The 17,853-nt window shown below is 42.8% G+C and overlaps 1 protein-coding gene across 1 annotated transcript in view; it reads left to right on the top strand.

The window, feature by feature from the left end:
* Positions 1-15,396, top strand: part of CEMIP (cell migration inducing hyaluronidase 1) — a 105,639-nt gene extending 90,243 nt beyond the window's left edge. The window contains exons 18-29 of the mRNA XM_008491983.2: positions 2,144-2,275; positions 3,992-4,027; positions 4,107-4,262; positions 5,780-5,960; positions 7,588-7,803; positions 8,889-9,100; positions 9,572-9,757; positions 10,445-10,649; positions 11,455-11,541; positions 11,828-11,985; positions 13,896-13,996; positions 14,875-15,396. Of these exons, the coding sequence (XP_008490205.1) occupies positions 2,144-2,275; positions 3,992-4,027; positions 4,107-4,262; positions 5,780-5,960; positions 7,588-7,803; positions 8,889-9,100; positions 9,572-9,757; positions 10,445-10,649; positions 11,455-11,541; positions 11,828-11,985; positions 13,896-13,996; positions 14,875-15,002 (1,798 nt within the window). The 3' untranslated portion in view covers positions 15,003-15,396. The remainder of the gene's footprint in view (positions 1-2,143; positions 2,276-3,991; positions 4,028-4,106; positions 4,263-5,779; positions 5,961-7,587; positions 7,804-8,888; positions 9,101-9,571; positions 9,758-10,444; positions 10,650-11,454; positions 11,542-11,827; positions 11,986-13,895; positions 13,997-14,874) is intronic.
* Positions 15,397-17,853: the final 2,457 nt, after the last annotated feature.

The following is a 17,853-nucleotide window of genomic DNA, read 5'->3' as shown; positions in this document are numbered from 1 at the left end:
GTGGAGTCATTTAGAAATACTGGAAACCTCTCCATAGAGTCTACTGTATCAGCAGACCTACCATAGTCTGGTGGCTTTTGAGAATGTCCCCCCCTTCCCCCAGAGTTGACCCCAGGGATGAGGTTGATGTAAGCAGAGGGCTTCTTGTGGGCAAAGTGTAATAGCATACAGGCTGCACTTACACCCTTTTATCTCATTAGAGGTTGAGTCTGGCTCTTAACTTCATTACCAACCCCAGGGATAGAAAAGGACATAAACATTCTCAAGTTTCATAGTTATCTTTCCTGACAGACCAATTGCCTCCAGTTGCACCCAACTTGCATTCCCCCACGTCTTGGTTTCTTGACAGAAAAAAAACACATAGGGAAAAGAAACCTGCTGAAAACCTCTGCTCAGCAGGGCAGGAAAACAGTTTTTTCCTTTTCTCCTTTACACCCCTGGATGTGGGTTATCCAGATTGCTGTAGTCATGCACTCAGCAAGCACTGTAGGGGTGGGATTGGTTCTTCTCTCCAGGGGAACCCAGCCAGCAGCTCAGATATTAGTTACCCTGGGATCCACATTACACCAGTGCCCTGCCTAGCAGCTAATGCTCGAAGGTGTTCAAAAGTGAATATTATGTGCATTATTTTAATGTTAAATTAATTGAAATTAGTAATTCAGTAGTAAAAATAACTGCTAAAAATACATTCTTAAGAACAGGGAACCTGATGCAGCTTTTCCATAAGCTGGACACATGCTTTGGGAATCTACCTGCTACCACAGGCACATGAAGTGATTACAAAAGGCAGTTTGCCCCTTGCCATAGAAAGGCAGGAATGACCTCTGGAAGCCAAACTCTTCATAATGCAGTCATGTTTATGCTGGAGGATTACCCACCAGCACTGGCTGCAACTCAGGTTATTTACATCATTTTCATGAGTCAAAACTGAGAGATTGAATAAATGATGATAGCTGGACTGGCTGGGGCAGACTTTGAGGAACAGAGCTGGTGAGATTATTCTGTGCTCAGCTACAGCATTAAATGTCTGAGTCAAATTCTGTACCCTGCAGTGTTCCTCCAGCTACACCTGGATGTGAATAGAAGTGGAATCCTTCTCAAAATATCTGCGTTTAACAATGCCTGGGGAATTCACAAGGGCTGATACTAAATCTCCCTCTGAAAGCAAATTCACAGTGATGACACTGCCAAAGCAATATTCATTTACTGGAACCCTATAAGCCTGATGCTCAGTTTCAGATTGATATGATGGGTTGTTAAGCCAAGCAAAGTGCTATTGAGTGTCTATTAGTGATCTGACAGCTTGGCCTTGCTACTCATTGGTCAGGCATGAATTTTAATCTCTGGACCATCCGTTGCTGGCACTGAATTGGATACTCATCTGTCAGGTTTCTTTAAGCTGCGTTGTATGATGGAAGATGCTCCTTCAGTAACAAAAGGGAGAGCTGTACCTCAGGACCAGATAATGACAGCTGAGCTCAGCATCACCACAGGGAGCCAGGGGTGGCCAACGGGTAGCAGCTGAGGGCACACGTTGCTTCAGCTGCCACTTGTGTCTGCTTTTTTCTTACATCAGGCCAATATTTCATCATACTTGATAACTTCAGAGTTAATAACTGTTATACGTGTGTCCTGAGTTATGTATAGTGGGAGTAGTGAAGGACATACTCTCAGCCCCTCTCCAAGATGTTTCAATTGCTTTCCACAGCAAGGAAAATTTGGCAGTGGTACTCATGTCCATTGTATAGCCAAGGTTAGGAAGATAAGAATGCTCAAAAGGGGAAAAAAAAAAGGATATTTATCTAAGTAACAGGACTATACTAATGGATAACAGTAAGGGATTAAAACATATCTCAGACTTTGGGGAGCAATATTAAACTTTCCATGCATTCAGCAGTCTATCAGCAATACAATAATGGAAAGGTGAAAGGAAACTTGGAGAGTGCCTTTACAACTGCCTCTCCTGGACCGTCCTTTCCTTGGCAGCTGGGTCTGGCCATCCCTCTTGGCTAGACACACTGCTTGGCTGGACTCTTGTCCCAAAGCTGTTCCTGAGTTAGCAGAAACCAGATGTTTAGCAGGGCCGTGTACTGAGTGAGGATACCTCCCCTTGCCAACCTTTCCTCTCTCCTCCTGGTTACAGATACAGCCCACACAAAGATGCTGATCCTTTGAAGCCCAGGGAACCCGCAATAATTGAGCACTTTATTGCCTACAAGAATCAGGATCACGGGGCCTGGCTGCGGGGTGGAGATGTGTGGCTGGACAACTGCCAGTGAGTTTTGCCTTATTTCAACTCTCAGAGCTCAGCCTCGTGTTTATGGCAAGCATAGCTGTGGTTCAGATTATTTATATTGCTTTGCACCTTTCCTATGGCCAAGATTGAAATAAAGATGAAATGTTAAGTAAACACAGGCATTATTTTACATAAACAAAACCTGCTTTGTCTGAACTGAAGATTCCTCAGATTGTTTCTTTGAGTGATGTTGACCTGTATTTAAAAGCGGTCAGACACACAGACACAAATAAGTGAATATAAAACCTATTTTTATATGAAAAATTAGGTGCTTTGAAAAGGAATCAGCAAAATCCACCACCTTCCCTGGCTAAGTCTGTTCACAGTTCCGTTTTATGTGGTTCACTACTCTGCTGAATAAGCGAGTACTGATGAAGCAGACACAAAGCTACGCATCACAGCAGCAAGGGAGAGAGACTGGGGACCTGCATGTTGTGCTCTTTGAAAGTCAATTCCTGCACTGGTCAGAACAGATACTTGTTTTGCCCTTGAAAACAAATTATCTTCTACAGTTCCTTTTGCTGAGCCAGTCTCTTAATACCAACCTCAATGAAGAGTGACAGGAAAAAGGAAAAATCTACTTTAAAAGGCATATTGTGATAACCTTACTAGGAATAGATGTCACACCAGCCAGAGCTGCCTTACCTTTGAGTGACCCAAACCTCCTAAAGCAATGAGGTCAAGTTGAGTGGAAATGAGGCTGCAGCAGAACAGTCAGAAACATAATATTGAGCAATATAGTTTGTGCTTCTTATGAACTGATGAACCAGGAGTGTCTAGTGAACTCCATGGCCAGCAAGAACTGTCTTTGCAGACCACACTTGTGTAATGCAGGCATTTGTGTGAGGCTTGTGGAGCAAATGCAGCCTCTGGGGGTTACTAAAAGCCCAAGGAGTCCATCAGTTTCCCTCAACAAAGCCGTGAGTGCATGGGAATTCGAGGAAGCAGCCATCAAATTGTAATTGCCTTTATAGCCACGGTATTTCTGGTGCTACAAAAAAGACTTCCTTATGACATCAACAAAACAAATGTTAATGTGGCACCCAGTACCTAAACTGCAGTGGCAGCTCTGGGGCTGGGGCAGGCCCGGGAGGCGATAGCCTGGGAAGCGCTGCCACCTACAGACAGGCAGAGAGACAGACAGACAGACAGACTGCTTTCTTTTTTAATAAGGAAGATCTGTTTTCTATTTTGCTGTTGATGAAAGAGAAGCCAGGCTTCTCTGCTTTTATAACATATCCTCTTGTAAAGTTATTTCACAGAAGCAGTGTGTGACACAGGAGCACCAGGGAGTACAGAGGTCCACGTGAGGCAAAGCACTACTAAATAATAAAACTAGTTGGAGTGAGAAAAGAGCATGGGCTTTTTATATAACAGTTACAGAGTGTGGACACAGAGAAAAAGCTTTATCAGACTAGTAAACTATTCCCTGTAATCATCACCATAACCTCTGCTTGGAGCAATCTGGTGCATGTCTGCTGCTTCATATCATTTGCATATACTGCAAGATGTACCAAAAAAGATCCTCCAAAACGAGACAGGGAACAAACTGGGTGAAGCCTGAGCCTTTCTGTGAGCACTGTTCAGTAATCAAGCTCTGCTGCCCTCTGCCTCATGGATTTGGTTATTTTAGTTTGACATGATAAACCAGAGCAAACCCAAACCTCTGATGAAACATCCATCTTCTCTTTGCAGATTTGCTGACAATGGCATTGGCCTGACCTTGGCGAGGTGAGCGTGGGGCAGGCCGGGGGCAGCTGGTGGGGATGGGTGTTGAGCAGCCCTTTCACCCCCAGCCTTTCCTTTCCAGTGGTGGGACTTTCCCTCATGATGATGGCTCAAAGCAAGAAATCAAGAACAGCCTGTTTGTTGGCGAGAGTGGAAACCTGGGCACAGAGACAATGGACAACGAGATCTGGGGACCTGGAGGCCTGGATCACAGGGGAAGGACCCTGCCCATCGGCCCGTAAGTTCAGCTCAAACCCTCTCTGTCCCCACTCTCAGTGCATACTCCAGCCTAGTGGGATTTCTTCAGCATTGCTCAGTTTAATAACCATTACACAGAAAGGATTTGGTTTCATCTCTCCCAATCCCAAAGTCCTCGCAGTGCAGCTGCTGCTGGCAGGTACATACTTGCAGGATGCCAAGACAGCATCCAGCCCCTCTTTCCTTCGCCCTCCCCTCTGCAAACAGCTGAGAAGACAGCAAGAGCAGTGTGTGCTAGGCTGGGCACCTCTGGGTATGTGGGCAGCAGTGGCTGAGCAATGTGGTAATCTCTGCTCAGCTGCCAGGAAAGCTCACGGAAGCCCTTCCCTGGGCTTGAACTGGCTCTGATGTGGTCAGAAGTGTCCTGAGAGCTGCTGTTACTATTCCCACTGTGCTACAAGAATTTGTTGCCTTAGTTAAATAGTTCTGAGATGCCACTGCATTTCATGTGGGGCCTCTTTTTAGACCTTACCCCTGTGATGGGTTCGCAAGTGCAGTAATATTTTGTTGTTTTTCCTGAAAACAGTTGTCCTAACAGCAGCCCTACAGCGAACAAACAGCTCAGCTGCTTTTTTTCTGCCATATTATATGCCTCAACTTTGCCTGTCAGTTGTGATACAAGAGGCTAATTTTTAACTATAGTAATAATGAAAACCCAGCTTGCTGTGACTGTCCTTTCAATATCCTTTACATATATATTTGTGTATATACATGTGTGTGTATTTGTGTGTATGTATAAGTGCATATCTCATTGTGTGCAGAAACTCAGAGAGGCAGAACACATGCACAGGAGAGAGCAAGTCTTGTCTAACGGAAATGATTCATATGAGGAATTTTTTTTTTATCATAAGTGAAATATGAAGCATTTTCTTTTATTCTCTTCAGGAGTTTAAGCATTTCATTCACTTAATCAGTGTAAAAAATTGTCTTCCTTACCTTGCAGATGGTACCAGAGAGGTCTGTTAATAGAAGTTCATTAGACTGCTCTTTTCACCTCTTTCAGCCCTATGGATTGAAAGACCTCTTCTTGTTTTCCAGTCCATCTTTTGTTGGGGATGAGTTGCACAGTTTCCGAGTCCCTTTGAAAGATGCAGTGGGACTTCTTCTAGCCCCACTGTTAACTGGCCCAAGAAGTCTTCATAGTTCTGATGAGTTTTAGGTTTTCAGTGCTGCAGAACTCTTTTCTGATGACAAACATGGATTTATTCAGTTTTAGGTCAATGCTTTGGCCTTGCTGTAAGTTTCTTCCGAGAAGGAACACAGACCAGATAAAGATGATCTGTTCAGACACAAGAGAACTTGAGTTGAACTTGCAAGGATAAGAGGACTTCGCTGACATTTCCAAAATATAAACTCAGGAGTTATCCTAAAGGGATGTGGAAAATGGAAGCAGCTGCGAAACAAGTGCTGTGGGACTGTATGTGTCTAGAATACATTCTCATCCTCCTGCTAACATGTCATGACCAAGTCGTTCTGTCTCCTTGGAATGTGTTTCAGGGATTTTCCCATTCGAGGGATCCAGTTCTATGATGGACCAATCAATGTCCAGAACTGCACCTTCCGCAAGTTCGCTGCCCTGGATGGGCGGCACACGAGTGCCCTGGCGTTCCGGCTCAACAATGCCTGGCAGAGCTGCCCCAACAACAACGTCACTGACATCCATTTTGAAGACGTCCCTGTGAGTTCTCCTTCACAGTAAAACCTTTTCTACTTGGCTTGGAAATGGGATTGTGGGCAAAAAAGTCGTAGCAGCCTTTGGGAGAAAAGAGGAGACCTTCAGGAGGTTGCCCATCATCATTGTCAGAAGCTCAACAAAGAGGGTGGCAGCTGAGAGAAAAATTGGATGGGTGAAATGACAAGAAAATCCAGTTCTCTGACAGAATAAAATAGTGACATTCAAGTGGAAAATTTTTCGATTTCTGTGTGCCTCAAACTGTTGAAACAGGGAGAAGGATCTGCCCTCTTATTTTCAACAGCAGTATAATATTAAAGCAACCATGGAGCGAAGTCTGTTTTGAAAGTTCTAACTCACCTAGAAGTAGAAAATACTGATTTGGGGCAATCAGCAGTGAAACTGAGCCAACAAAGGGTAATTCTGGAGCTCTGCACACCAGGGTAATTCCACAGACTCCAGTTCTGCAGACATAAATGAGAGCAGAACCCAGCCAAAAAGCATCTGCCAAACTTCGAATTATAGAATGAACTTCTGGGTGCTGGTCTGAACTTGTCCCAGGGTCTGTGCTTTTGGGTTATTTTTGTATTTGCTTGCACAATTATTGCTAACTGGTTTGCTGAGGTTCACCTCTAGCAGCTGTTAAATCCAACTGCCAAACATTACAAATAAATAAATAAATAGTGGTTGGGATTGAAATTATTTGGGTTGCTTAACTTTCAAACATTTAGCAGACTTGTTCGCATGTCAGTAAAAGTGCTGACTGGCAATCCTTGTGCCAAATGGGATGAGAAAGGCAAAATTCCCCTAAAAGTGTTGGTCGGTCACTCTCTAACATTGCACCAGGCAGACTGGTGACATGACGTTTATTTATTCTGGATAAAAATATCAGCCAGAAATTGCCTGAGCAGCCATTTCCCACGGCAGGTTGCTGGTTGTTCTCAGCATCAGTGTGACTTTATGTAACTTTGGAACCCTAAAAATGTATCAGCAGACAATGAATAAAGTGTCTCTGGTGAACTTACTCCATCTCCCAAACCTTTCTCCAGAATTTTAAAACAAACCTTCATACAGCTGAGCTGAAATTCTGGTTGTTTCAGCCTTTCCCTCATGGCTAGCAGGGAAATCTGTGTCTGCTCTCTCTGAAAAACCCTACACACCTTTTCAGTGCATGACTGAGCTCTGCACTGACCTCAGACTTAAAAGAGAGGCAGTGTGCTGCCAAGGAGGGACAATCCTAATATTTCTGTACCGAATGAAACTGCTGTTCCTCCTGACTAACCAAGTGGGTGCTCAGGCTCAGAAGCTGATATTTTATTACTGTGTTATCTCAGAGGACCTCAGACTTCATCTGGAGCTGTGGGGCCTCAGGGCATCAGTCTTACAGTGTCTCAAGCTGAGCAGCCAAAATCTGTGGCTGTTTAAGGGAAGGTGGTGTTAGAGCATGCACAGATTTCTTCATGCACAATTTGACCCACAAACCCAGCACTGTTTCTTGTCCAAATTACTTTCCAATGCCAAATAAAATCAGAAAATGGGTCCTTTGAGCCACTTGAGTGACCACAGCTATCCTTTGCTCTGTACTGTGATTAATTCCTTTCTGGAGATGTAAATGAGTTTCTGTTCTGTTTAGATTACCTCAAGGGTCTTCTTTGGAGAACCTGGACCCTGGTTCAATGATCTGGATATGGACGGTGATAAGACATCAGTTTTTCATGATGTAGATGGTTCTGTGTCAGAATATCCAGGCTCATACCTGATAAAAGAAGATAACTGGTTAATCAAGCACCGTGACTGCATTGATGTGCCTGACTGGAGAGGTTCCATCTGCAGTGGACACTTTGCACAGGTAAAGCTGTTTACCTTGCAGTTTCATTATCACTTTATTTTGTTTTAAATTTCTTGTCATTGTAAAGCTTGACTTTGAGAAATGGACTTCAGGGTGATCAGGGTTTATTTATCTACCTGTCTGCAGAGGTGGTTTTGAACATGAGAACACTGAGGTACATTTTCAGGTACTTTGGCTTTGGATATTAAAAGCTCCAACAGCTGCCTAAAGTCCCCTGAGAGCTCCATGAGAATTAACAGATTAATATTCATAAATCTATGGGCTGTCTGCTAGCTATTTTTCCTTGATTTATGGAGGGAAGTGTTGCTTGCTGTGTTATGGGAAATGTGCTGAGGAGTCAAAATTAGGCATCATTAGACTTCTCATGATCTTTCACCCTGCTGTGTAACCACTAAACCATTCATCCTACCCCACGAGCTCCAAGTTCTGCTGCCTTGAGGGAGTCCTCACTTTCCTCTGACGAGAAGAGCTTGGTTTTGTCTTAGGTGATGCAAATGTTGGGGGTTTTTCAGTGTAGTGTCATTAAAGCCAATTTGTAACCACTGAGCTGGTTTTCCTGCTTCTGAAACCCAGACAGAAGGGTCCTTGTTCAGCAGCAGTGAGATGTCTGAGGTAGATACTGTCCCACTGCTGTGGGTTGCCACTAACACTGTGAAATAATCCAGCCCTAATGCAGCTCTCTTTGAAGCCTTCAATGGCACATACTCCTGAACTCAGTAGATGAGGTAATGATCCTTTTCTCTTTTTTTTCTTTTTCTTTTTCCTATTTCTTCTTTTTCTTATTTTTTCTTTTCTTATTTTTCTTTTTTAATTTTTTTTCTTTTTTCCTCTTTTCTTTCCTTTTTTTCTTTTTTCTTTCTTTCTTTCTTTTTTTCAAAAACCTCTTTGTTGCAAAGTAAGAAAGTGAATATATGGGTACAAGTGTATGGTGCACAGGCTGCAGCTGAAGACCTGAAGTCACAGACCTCATACCAGTTCACATCTAATAAGTAGATGCACCTTTAATGTTTTACTGCAGTTCATTAAGCCCTTGGTGACCTTTTCTTTTTTTGTTTTGTTTTGTTTTGTTTTGTTTTCCTGTCTAGATATACATCCAAGCCTACAAGCCAGCCAACCTGAAAATGAAAATAATAAAAAATGACTACCACAATCACCCACTCTACTTGGAAGGGGCTTTGAGCAAAAGTACTCATTACCAGCAGTATCAGCCAGTTGTAACTCTGAGGAAAGGCTACACCATCCACTGGGACAAGACAGCCCCCGAAGAGCTGGCCATATGGCTCATCAACTTCAACAAGTGAGTGATCTGACTGAATTCCAACATTCCAGCCCAATAATGTAAGTGCACATTTTTAGTGGATGAGGTGATCCCCTCGTGAGCTCTTCCAGAATGAACGTGCTTGATCCAGGAAGTCCATTGAGTTCACCATCTTTTCATTTGACATCTCAGATTCCTGTTTCCTCCCCCGGGAAGCCTTGCAAGATAACACGGTTCATTTTTAGAAGCCCAGAGCTAATTCATTCCTGGTGAATGGAAGTTACAGGTGTAGAAGTCAGGAGCAAATCTGACCCAAATTGCTTAACTAACCCATGGTTGTTATGTCTAATTTACATTGCATTGATTCATCCCAAACCATTACAATTTTAACTGCTCAGGAAAAAATTAGGTTCTGTTTCAGAGTGAATTATTTAGTTTGGCTTTTAGCATGCCCAGGAAAATAATAGTTATGTGTTGACTTGCTATTATGTGGGTCTTTGCTATTTTTAGGAATGACTGGATCCAAGTAGGATTTTGCTATCCTAGAGGGACGACGTTTTCCATCCTGTCAGACATCCACAATCGCCTTTTGAAGAAAACGTACAAAACTGGAACCTTCTATAGAACTTCCCAAATGGAGAAACTGGAGCACAGATATCCTAGCAAAGGATACTACTACTGGGATGAGGACACGGGGTAAGGAAGCAAGCATTGCTGGTTTGGACACCACATTGAGAATGCTGCTGGAATAGGGAGCTGTTTGGCTAATGCCATCAGCAGGGATCACAACAAAACCAGAGAGTCTTTCTGGGAATGTGGCTGTCATTTAATTTTCCTGGGAATCCCATGGCTGCCAGTCATTCATAGCCTCTGCTGCACTGCAAAGTATTCTGGGAAATATTTTGCTAAGTGAACACAAATTAGAAAAAAAGACAAAAGCACAAACCATGAAATTGAACTAGGGACTCACCCAAAGCTTTTTGTTTTGAAGAACAACCATTTTTAAACACCATGACAGGAATGCACAGGAACTAGGAGTGTGGTTGTTTTTAGAATTAAAATAACGGGAAAGAAAGAAAGACCTAAAATACAAAGAATATAGTTCTGTGTAAGTGAATCATTATAAAAAAGAGCTCAAAGGGAGTTTAGGTGTCATCTAATTTCTTTTTAAGTTTCCTGATCTCTCCAAGACACTTCTGAGATGTGTGTCCCCTTCCATTTGCATGTGGTATGTCAAGAGTTCTAAAATGCAGACATGTGCACTGAGGGTTTGCATTATTGCAAAACATTAGAGAGGAGTTGACCAAAACTGAGATTTTTTCGCTAGTCATTTTTTGCATAGAACTCTGAAGAATGTTGTGCACTTCTCTCCCCTTCCTGCAGGCTGCTCTTTCTGAAACTCAAAGCGCAAAATGAGAAGGAGAAATTTGCTTTCTGCTCTGTCAAGGGCTGTGAACGAATCAGGATCAAAGCTGTGATCCCAAAGATGTCTGGCATCAGTGACTGTGAGGCCATGGCCTATCCCAAGTACATGGAGACACCGATAGTGGAGGTGCCAATGCCCAAGAAGCTCTCCAGTGCACAACTGGTAAAGCAAGTTATTTTTAATCACAGAATAATTGCCAGTGTAAAGGTGTACTTCTGGCACATATTGTGCCCATAGACACAGAAAGACTTGGTACCAGGTTCACTCTGTCTGGTGCCTGATTTTCTGAAACCCTTCAGATGTGCAGAGCAGCATGAAAGAGATTTTTGTCTCTGCAGGTCCTCAAAGGACAGAGCCACCCAAGGCTTAGGTTGACATTCAAAATATAGTCGTGTGGGGCTCTGTTGTGAAGTGCTGTGCTTCTAAAAGCACAGGGTGACAAATGATGTGCTGGAAGACAGGTTGGCCCAGGGAATGTGATTCTGGAGACACACAAGCTTTCTTGCCTGGCCTCCAGCTGGAAGAACATCAGCATCACAGAAGGGACTCCATAGCTGAGTGTCTCACCCCTACAAAGGATTTTGTGCAATCCTGTCTCCTGATTCCAATCTGGTCTGGTTCTGGGGAAGGGAGGGAAATATTCTTCTGGGGTTTGGGTTTTTTTCACTCATCACCCTTGAAGCAGGAACATATGGCAAAGCCTTAGAGAATTATGTGTCAGCCCTGTAAAGTGAGACGCGTTCATACTCTGCCAATTGATGAAGTGATTTGATCACTGACAGGGTGAGCAGAGAGGTTACCATTGTGCTCAGTCTCATTAGCAATGTAATTTGGCAAGACAGTGATTATTATGTAGCTTTCTCATTAATTGAATTTCAAGATTTAAAATGCTTTCTGAAAAATGCAGTATTCAGGTAATGGATGTCTTCACTAGAAACTTGTCTCTCCCTTTTGTTTTTGCAAACAGAAGACCAAGGACCACCTACTAGAAGTGAAAATAGAAACTTATAAGAAACAATACTTCCACCTAAGGGATGATTTTGCATACATTGAGGTGGGTTCTCACATAATTTTGTAGGACAAAATTCTGAGATATTTGCTTTGTTTTTATGGAAAACTTGTATATGGGGTTACTATGGAGAATTAGATTCAAGTCACTTCTGCTTTGTCCCCATATTAACAAAATGCAGAATAGCTTAACCCCAGAGACCTGAATTCTGCCCTCCGGTAGAAAGAGCAGTCCTGTGACTGCTGCTGCACTGTTACTGCTTTTAACAGGTGGCTGTTTCCAGCTGTGTTACTTTGACATATTCAGAACATTCCCCTCCTCCCCGCCACAGGTTGATGGTGTAAGGTTTTTCCTCACTGATGAGGGCATCCAACTGGTTGTGATTGATGGATATAATGGAAAAGTTGTCGACCGAGTAACATTCAAGAACTCAATTCTACAAGGAATCCCAGCACAGATAGAAAACTATGTCAACAACATCAGAGATCAGTGAGTATATAATCTGGTGTTACAAAAATGCAGTGCAAAAGAATGCAGTACAACTCTCCTCTTTTTCCTGGTTTTTATCACTCAACATGGGCCAGAGTGACCAGGTGAGCAATTTGCTTTTGTACCTGATGACTCCAATAGAGTCCAAACACGAGCAGGAGGTGCAGGCAGCAGGAGGATGCAGAGCCTGTGATTTAGGAAGTGATTGAGCCCCAGATAAACTGCAGAGCTGTGCCTGATTCATAATCTGCAGATCTACATTTATGTTTGGGTTATAGACAAACTGCAGACTTAAATTCACAAATAAAACCTCAGCACTTACTGGTACAGATGTGCACAGGCTACATTTTTCTATTGCCTGCAGAAAAATCCACTAATAAAATACATTCCTCTTTGCACATGTTCCCTGTCCAGACCCAAGGACTGGATGCTTTTATTTTTTAAGTACAGGCAGCCAAAAATGCAGAGTTTTTAAAGTAGGTGGCAAGTAGCCAATACAGATTCCTTCATCCTGGAGGACAGACAGCAGGTTCATCTGCTGGGATGGGAACATCAGAAGCCCTTTGACCAAAGGGGTTGTTCTCTTACTGGTTTGTAGAGTCCTACTGGGAAATGAATATATGTAACTGCTATTAAATCTGTTTTGATTTTAAATCTGTTATGTAACATTAAAATCAAATATAATAGCTTTATTGATGAATCACCTGAAATAGCTGTGGGTAGGTGGACAAGACTCTTTTTAACCCTTTTGCTTCTCTTGTTCCTTGGCCACCACCTGTTCCTATTTTTCCCTGAACATTTCCAGTTCCAGCTGAGGTGTTAAGATACAACTCCTACTCTCAGCTCAGGACTTGAGCTCTGCAGGAGGAGCTGACACCTAAATAATTTTAGCCCCTTGCCTGCACCGTGCTGCAGGAAATCAGACCCAGCAATACTCTCCTGGAAGGCTGCAAATGCTGTTTGAGTCAGGGAAGTTTCATTCATGGAAAGCCTGCAAGGTGGAACGAAGTAATTTCATCCACAAAAGTGCTTGCTCACTTACTCTGTGATGCAGCTTTTAATTAGGAGCTGAAAAAGAATGATATCCCAGCTTAATAGCCAAACTCACACTGAATTCCCTGGAGCATAGCTCTTCCTCAGTACACTTTGAGAGACCCCTTGGAAGCATTTGTACATTTTCTGGGAAGTAAGGGAGTGAGTGATACTGAGTGGCTTGTATTTCTATGTGGATGTTTTTTACTACAAGATTTCCCCCTCGTGTTTAATTTGGTGTTTTATTCTATCCTTTTTTCCTACCTAATTAAGCCTAGGCAGCCATCAGTTTTAACCCAAGCATTTACAGATCTGCATTAGCTTAATGAATTTATCTTATGTCTTTTGTTTATCACTTGGCATTTGGAGAAGACCCTGAGAATTTTGAGGTGAAATACAGTACATGCAAGTAAAGCAGCAGTAATATTAATAGTAGTAAAAGTAATGATAATGACAATAATAATAGAAAAAAATTTCACAAAAGCACACTGAAAATTAAGGAAAAAATTCAAGTCAGCAAAACTCTCAAAGAAATTAATTTCTTCAGTCTTTATCCTGCTAATGATGTAAGAATAATAAATGATTTGAGACTTTCTCAGAGCGTCGCTGAGCATATTCCTTTCTGACCAAAGCAGGATGGAACAGCTGGTTTAAGAAACAGAAGTGTCTTTTGTCAACTTCTTAATGGGTTTTGCATGATTGGAAAAGTGAATATATGACTAAGGTGTTGGAAAACATTGACAAAAACCACTGAAGCAGAAACCACTGTAGTTTGAGGGTGCCTTTGAGTGACAGGGGCAGGAGTTACCAGTGCTCAAGACAGGTAAGAGGAAATTGGTCTGACTTCATCTGTTTATAAATTACTTTGTTTCCTTCAGCTCCATAGTGCTGGTGACATCTAAAGGCAGATTCATTTCAAGAGGACCATGGACTAAAGTTCTGGAGAAACTTGGAGCAGAAGAGAGTTTTAGGCTAAAAGGTAACCTCTATTTTAAAATGTATTTCTAAGCCCCTTAGATCTATTCCCCTTCTATGGTTCCAGTGAAGGGAACTTATTCCCTCTCTACCTAAACTTTGTCTTGCTTATTTCATGCTTACTGTTCTTGCTTATTATTATCAACATGTGCTCAAAGATTCTGGGGCCAGTGATTTATTTGTTCAGTCATGTTGTAGCCACTGCAGCCTTGGATAGCAGCACTGAGTTTAATGCTAGATATGGAAAAAGTGCTCTGGCAGCTGTTCTTAGAAGTGAGGAATTCAGAGAGTTTGATTGTCCAGATTAATTTCAGATAAAAAGACATTTTAACAATAGGAATATTGGTCTTTGTCCCACTAAGGGCCCCAAACCAGGATTTTTACTTGTCTGAACTTACTTATGGCTGATTTTCTTGTGAAACAAGATTTTATTTTGATGGCACAAAGCATATTGATTTGGAAGTATCACATATTGCCCACATATCTGTGTGTGTGCTGTCCTCACTGGTGTAGGTCTTGTCTGTCGTCCTGTCCCTCAGCATCCCTCCACCTTCCTCAAGCAGGAAAGGGTTGTGAGTGCCACCACCATGCAAATGATGGGAGCTTCACCAGAGAGCTCAATCTGCCTGCTTGGAAGGGGTTTTCCTTCTCCCTTTCTCTTAATTAATGGCAGCATACAACATGGAAATAAAATAGTAATTACATTTCATTAGCAAAGCATTTCTTCACTACCTGGAGAATGCATAATTGGGCAAGTTTGTGGGCAGATGTGTGCTCCTGTCCACCAGCACCCATCCAGCCCTGTGGATGCAGCCCTGCAGATGGTGTGTTTATGGTTTTATGGCCCTGAAATGGTCCTAATCTATTTGCTCTGATTTGCAGAAAAAATGGCTTTTGTGGGCTTCAAAGGCAGCTTCCGCCCCGTCTGGGTGAAACTGGTCAATAATGAGGACTCAGCTAAAATCTATCAAGCACTGCCAATTCCTGTGGTGAAGAAAATGAAATTATGAGGATGTACTGCTCTGCCTCCTGGCTGCCAGCACTGCCCCATGGGATGGACTACTGACTGCTCACCCAGGCACCTGGCCAGCTCCAGAGGTGTAGCATCTTGTTGCTGTTGTTGTTGTTCAAAAAGAAATCTTACTGTAAGTAGCTAGAGTGGCCACATGTGACAGAAAAGCCTTCCTCTGTGACCAGCATGTGTTCTGTGATCTCCAGCTCCTGGCTGGCTGACTTGCTCACTGGTGCCACGTTGACTCTCATGTTACTACGCAAGGTTTGACCTAGTTTGCAAAGTGCTGGTTCTATCAGCAGCCCTGTGACAGACTAAATTATGTGCTGCCTCTTGAAGGGGGAGTTCTAGATTTGAAGGCCACCAAAATTTATTGGTTATACCAGCCTCTACTTTGTCCAAACTTTTTTTTTTTTTGCCCCACAGTGTAAGTAGCTGCTCACATACACATGGGATGGCAATTCAAAGGCTGGTTGAAAAATCTAAGATAGAAAGGGTGTATGTGAATGATTACCTGGATGCTGGGACTTACAACAGGACAGTTAGAATTTTTGCTGAAGCTTCTATGATGTTTGCTAAAGCTCTTTTGGGATCTGTGTTGTACATGCTAATAATGCATGGCACCTAGTAGGGGAAGAGGTGACAGAAAAAGATAAAACATGTCAGTGGAGTCTGATGAAAGCACATCTTTCTGCTTGCTCAGAAACCTGTGTTTTTCCTCTGGATCAAGTTTTTTCAACGCAGTGATTGTTCAAATGGAAGCTTTCTTTCAAGAGTAGCTGTAGGCAAGAAGGAAAGCAATGTCAGTCAGCACATGTATTTTCACATCCCTTCCTGTGTGGTCCCATGTAATGATGTTCAGGATCAGTCTGGATGGTTTAGCCTGGGTAGCTCAAGTATTCCAGTTTTTAACTGGAATAACAGTTAACACTGGAACTCACCTTTTTCAGCCTGAGGTGGGATGAAGGGCCCTTGCCTTTCCAGGGATGTCAGAGGGACGGGAAACTGGCTGCTCTGCTGTGTCTTGCTTTCTGATTGTGTCCTAAGGCACAAGTGTCTTTGTCCTCCTGGGAGAGCTGCCTGAGATCTGGATGGGAGGTGGCAGAGAGCTTACCAGGGAGCTGAAGAGTGGGAGTCCCCATCCACGAGCTGGCTGTCTTGTACCTCCTTTCCCTCTTCTTCAAAGCAATATCTGTGTAATGAAGGCAGAGCAGTGTGTATCAGGACTCCTCTGGGCCATCTCTTGAAGCTGGGACATAAAACATTAGTTTGTAAAAGGTTGTAAGCTCTTCCAGTGTTCAGTGATATTTCTGTTGCTCAGAAATGCCACAAAGGCATCTCTGGAGACTGTGGCTGTTCTAAGAAATCTGAAATGGGTTAGGAGATAGGATGAAGAGCTTTTCAAAGCACACAGAATGTCAATTTTGCCAATAATATTTGGGTTTTTTTCCCCACTTTGTCTCTGTCTGTCCCCATTGCTACAGAAATTCTGGTTGCTGATGGTTAATTAGTTTTGCTCCATTTTAATTAAGGCTCATGTAATTAAGTTGGTTTTTCCCCCACAGTATCTGAAATGGTATCTTGCAGCTAGAATGGAAGAGCAACCATTCTGTGTGTCATTCCAAAGGGTGAGCAGGCATTACACTTTATAAGCCCAGGTTAGATCGGTTGCTCTGAAAGTCAAAGCAACCATGAGTAAAAGCTAAATAGTACAGTAGATTTCAGTCTCCTCAAACCTCTCCTGGGTTTTGAAACTGGAAATGTTCTTTTCAGTCTTATTATATAGTTGTTTTGAACTTGCTGAATGTATTGTGTGCTGTATTTTTGTTTTTTAAAAAGAGCCAAGCTTTCCCCCCCTTTCTTCTCAACAAGAGTCTGTGATGTGTGCTCCTTAGGCATTTGTGCTATTTCCAGAATGAATGGGCAACACTTGTAAAAGGCAAATAAGGTTGGTTGTTTTCCCTCCCCCAGTGGTTGGTTTGGGTTGTCAAACCAACAAAATGTTTATGATGGTTTGGGGATGTCAAAGTCAGTCTCATTTATGGTTCAACCATGATTTTCCAAGCATCATTTATCTGACATTCTCTGATAACCAAAACAGAGCCAGATCCCTGAAAACAAACAAACAGACTGAAAAAAACAGACTCAAGTCCCTTGAGTACATTAGTCTGGGTTATTTGAACCTCTTTGTCCTGAGGCAGGTCTGTTCATGACCACTGCACTGGAGTTAGTGGAACACACTTGCTTCCAAGAGATGGGCCAAAGCAGGAGCATTTCTTTCATGAGCACTTGACAGATGGTGGGCAGGAAAGGTGGGTTCAGAACGTGCCTGGTTTGGGATGTGGCTTTCTGTGACCCTAAGGGCAGAGGTTGTGCTCTGCCATGCACTGAGCTGCTGGGCACCAGGGACTTCTCTGGTCCCCTTCTCTGCAGATGCCTGGAAGAATGGTGCCCTTCAACTGGTTTGTTCAGCCTCTATGAGCAGGCTGCCTTTGTGCTGAAGTGTAGCTTTTGATTTTATTATTTTGGGAATTCTCAGGGTGAAATCATAAGACTTGGCTCTAGGAAGAAATTTTTTTTTTCTTTTTCCTATCCTCAAAAAAAAAAATCTCATTGCATAAAGAGAAGAAAACTTTTAAGTAGCTTGTTGTATCATGCAAAAAGCTTGTCACATGGGGCCTGTTTTGGAGCTCAGGTGGGACTCGTGCTATGAAAATCGAGTATGAGATCACTGGAGTCTGGAAGCCTGAGGGGTAACAGAGCATCCTAGCAGAGTGTAACAGGGAAGGTGTGCCTGTGAAATGCAAAGGGCTCTCTTTGACCTGCATGGGATGAAGTCAGTGTGTTGC

Source organism: Calypte anna, chromosome 10 (assembly GCF_003957555.1).
Source record: "Calypte anna isolate BGI_N300 chromosome 10, bCalAnn1_v1.p, whole genome shotgun sequence".
NCBI lineage: Eukaryota > Metazoa > Chordata > Aves > Apodiformes > Trochilidae > Calypte > Calypte anna.
This window is presented reverse-complemented; position numbering and strand designations above follow the sequence as displayed.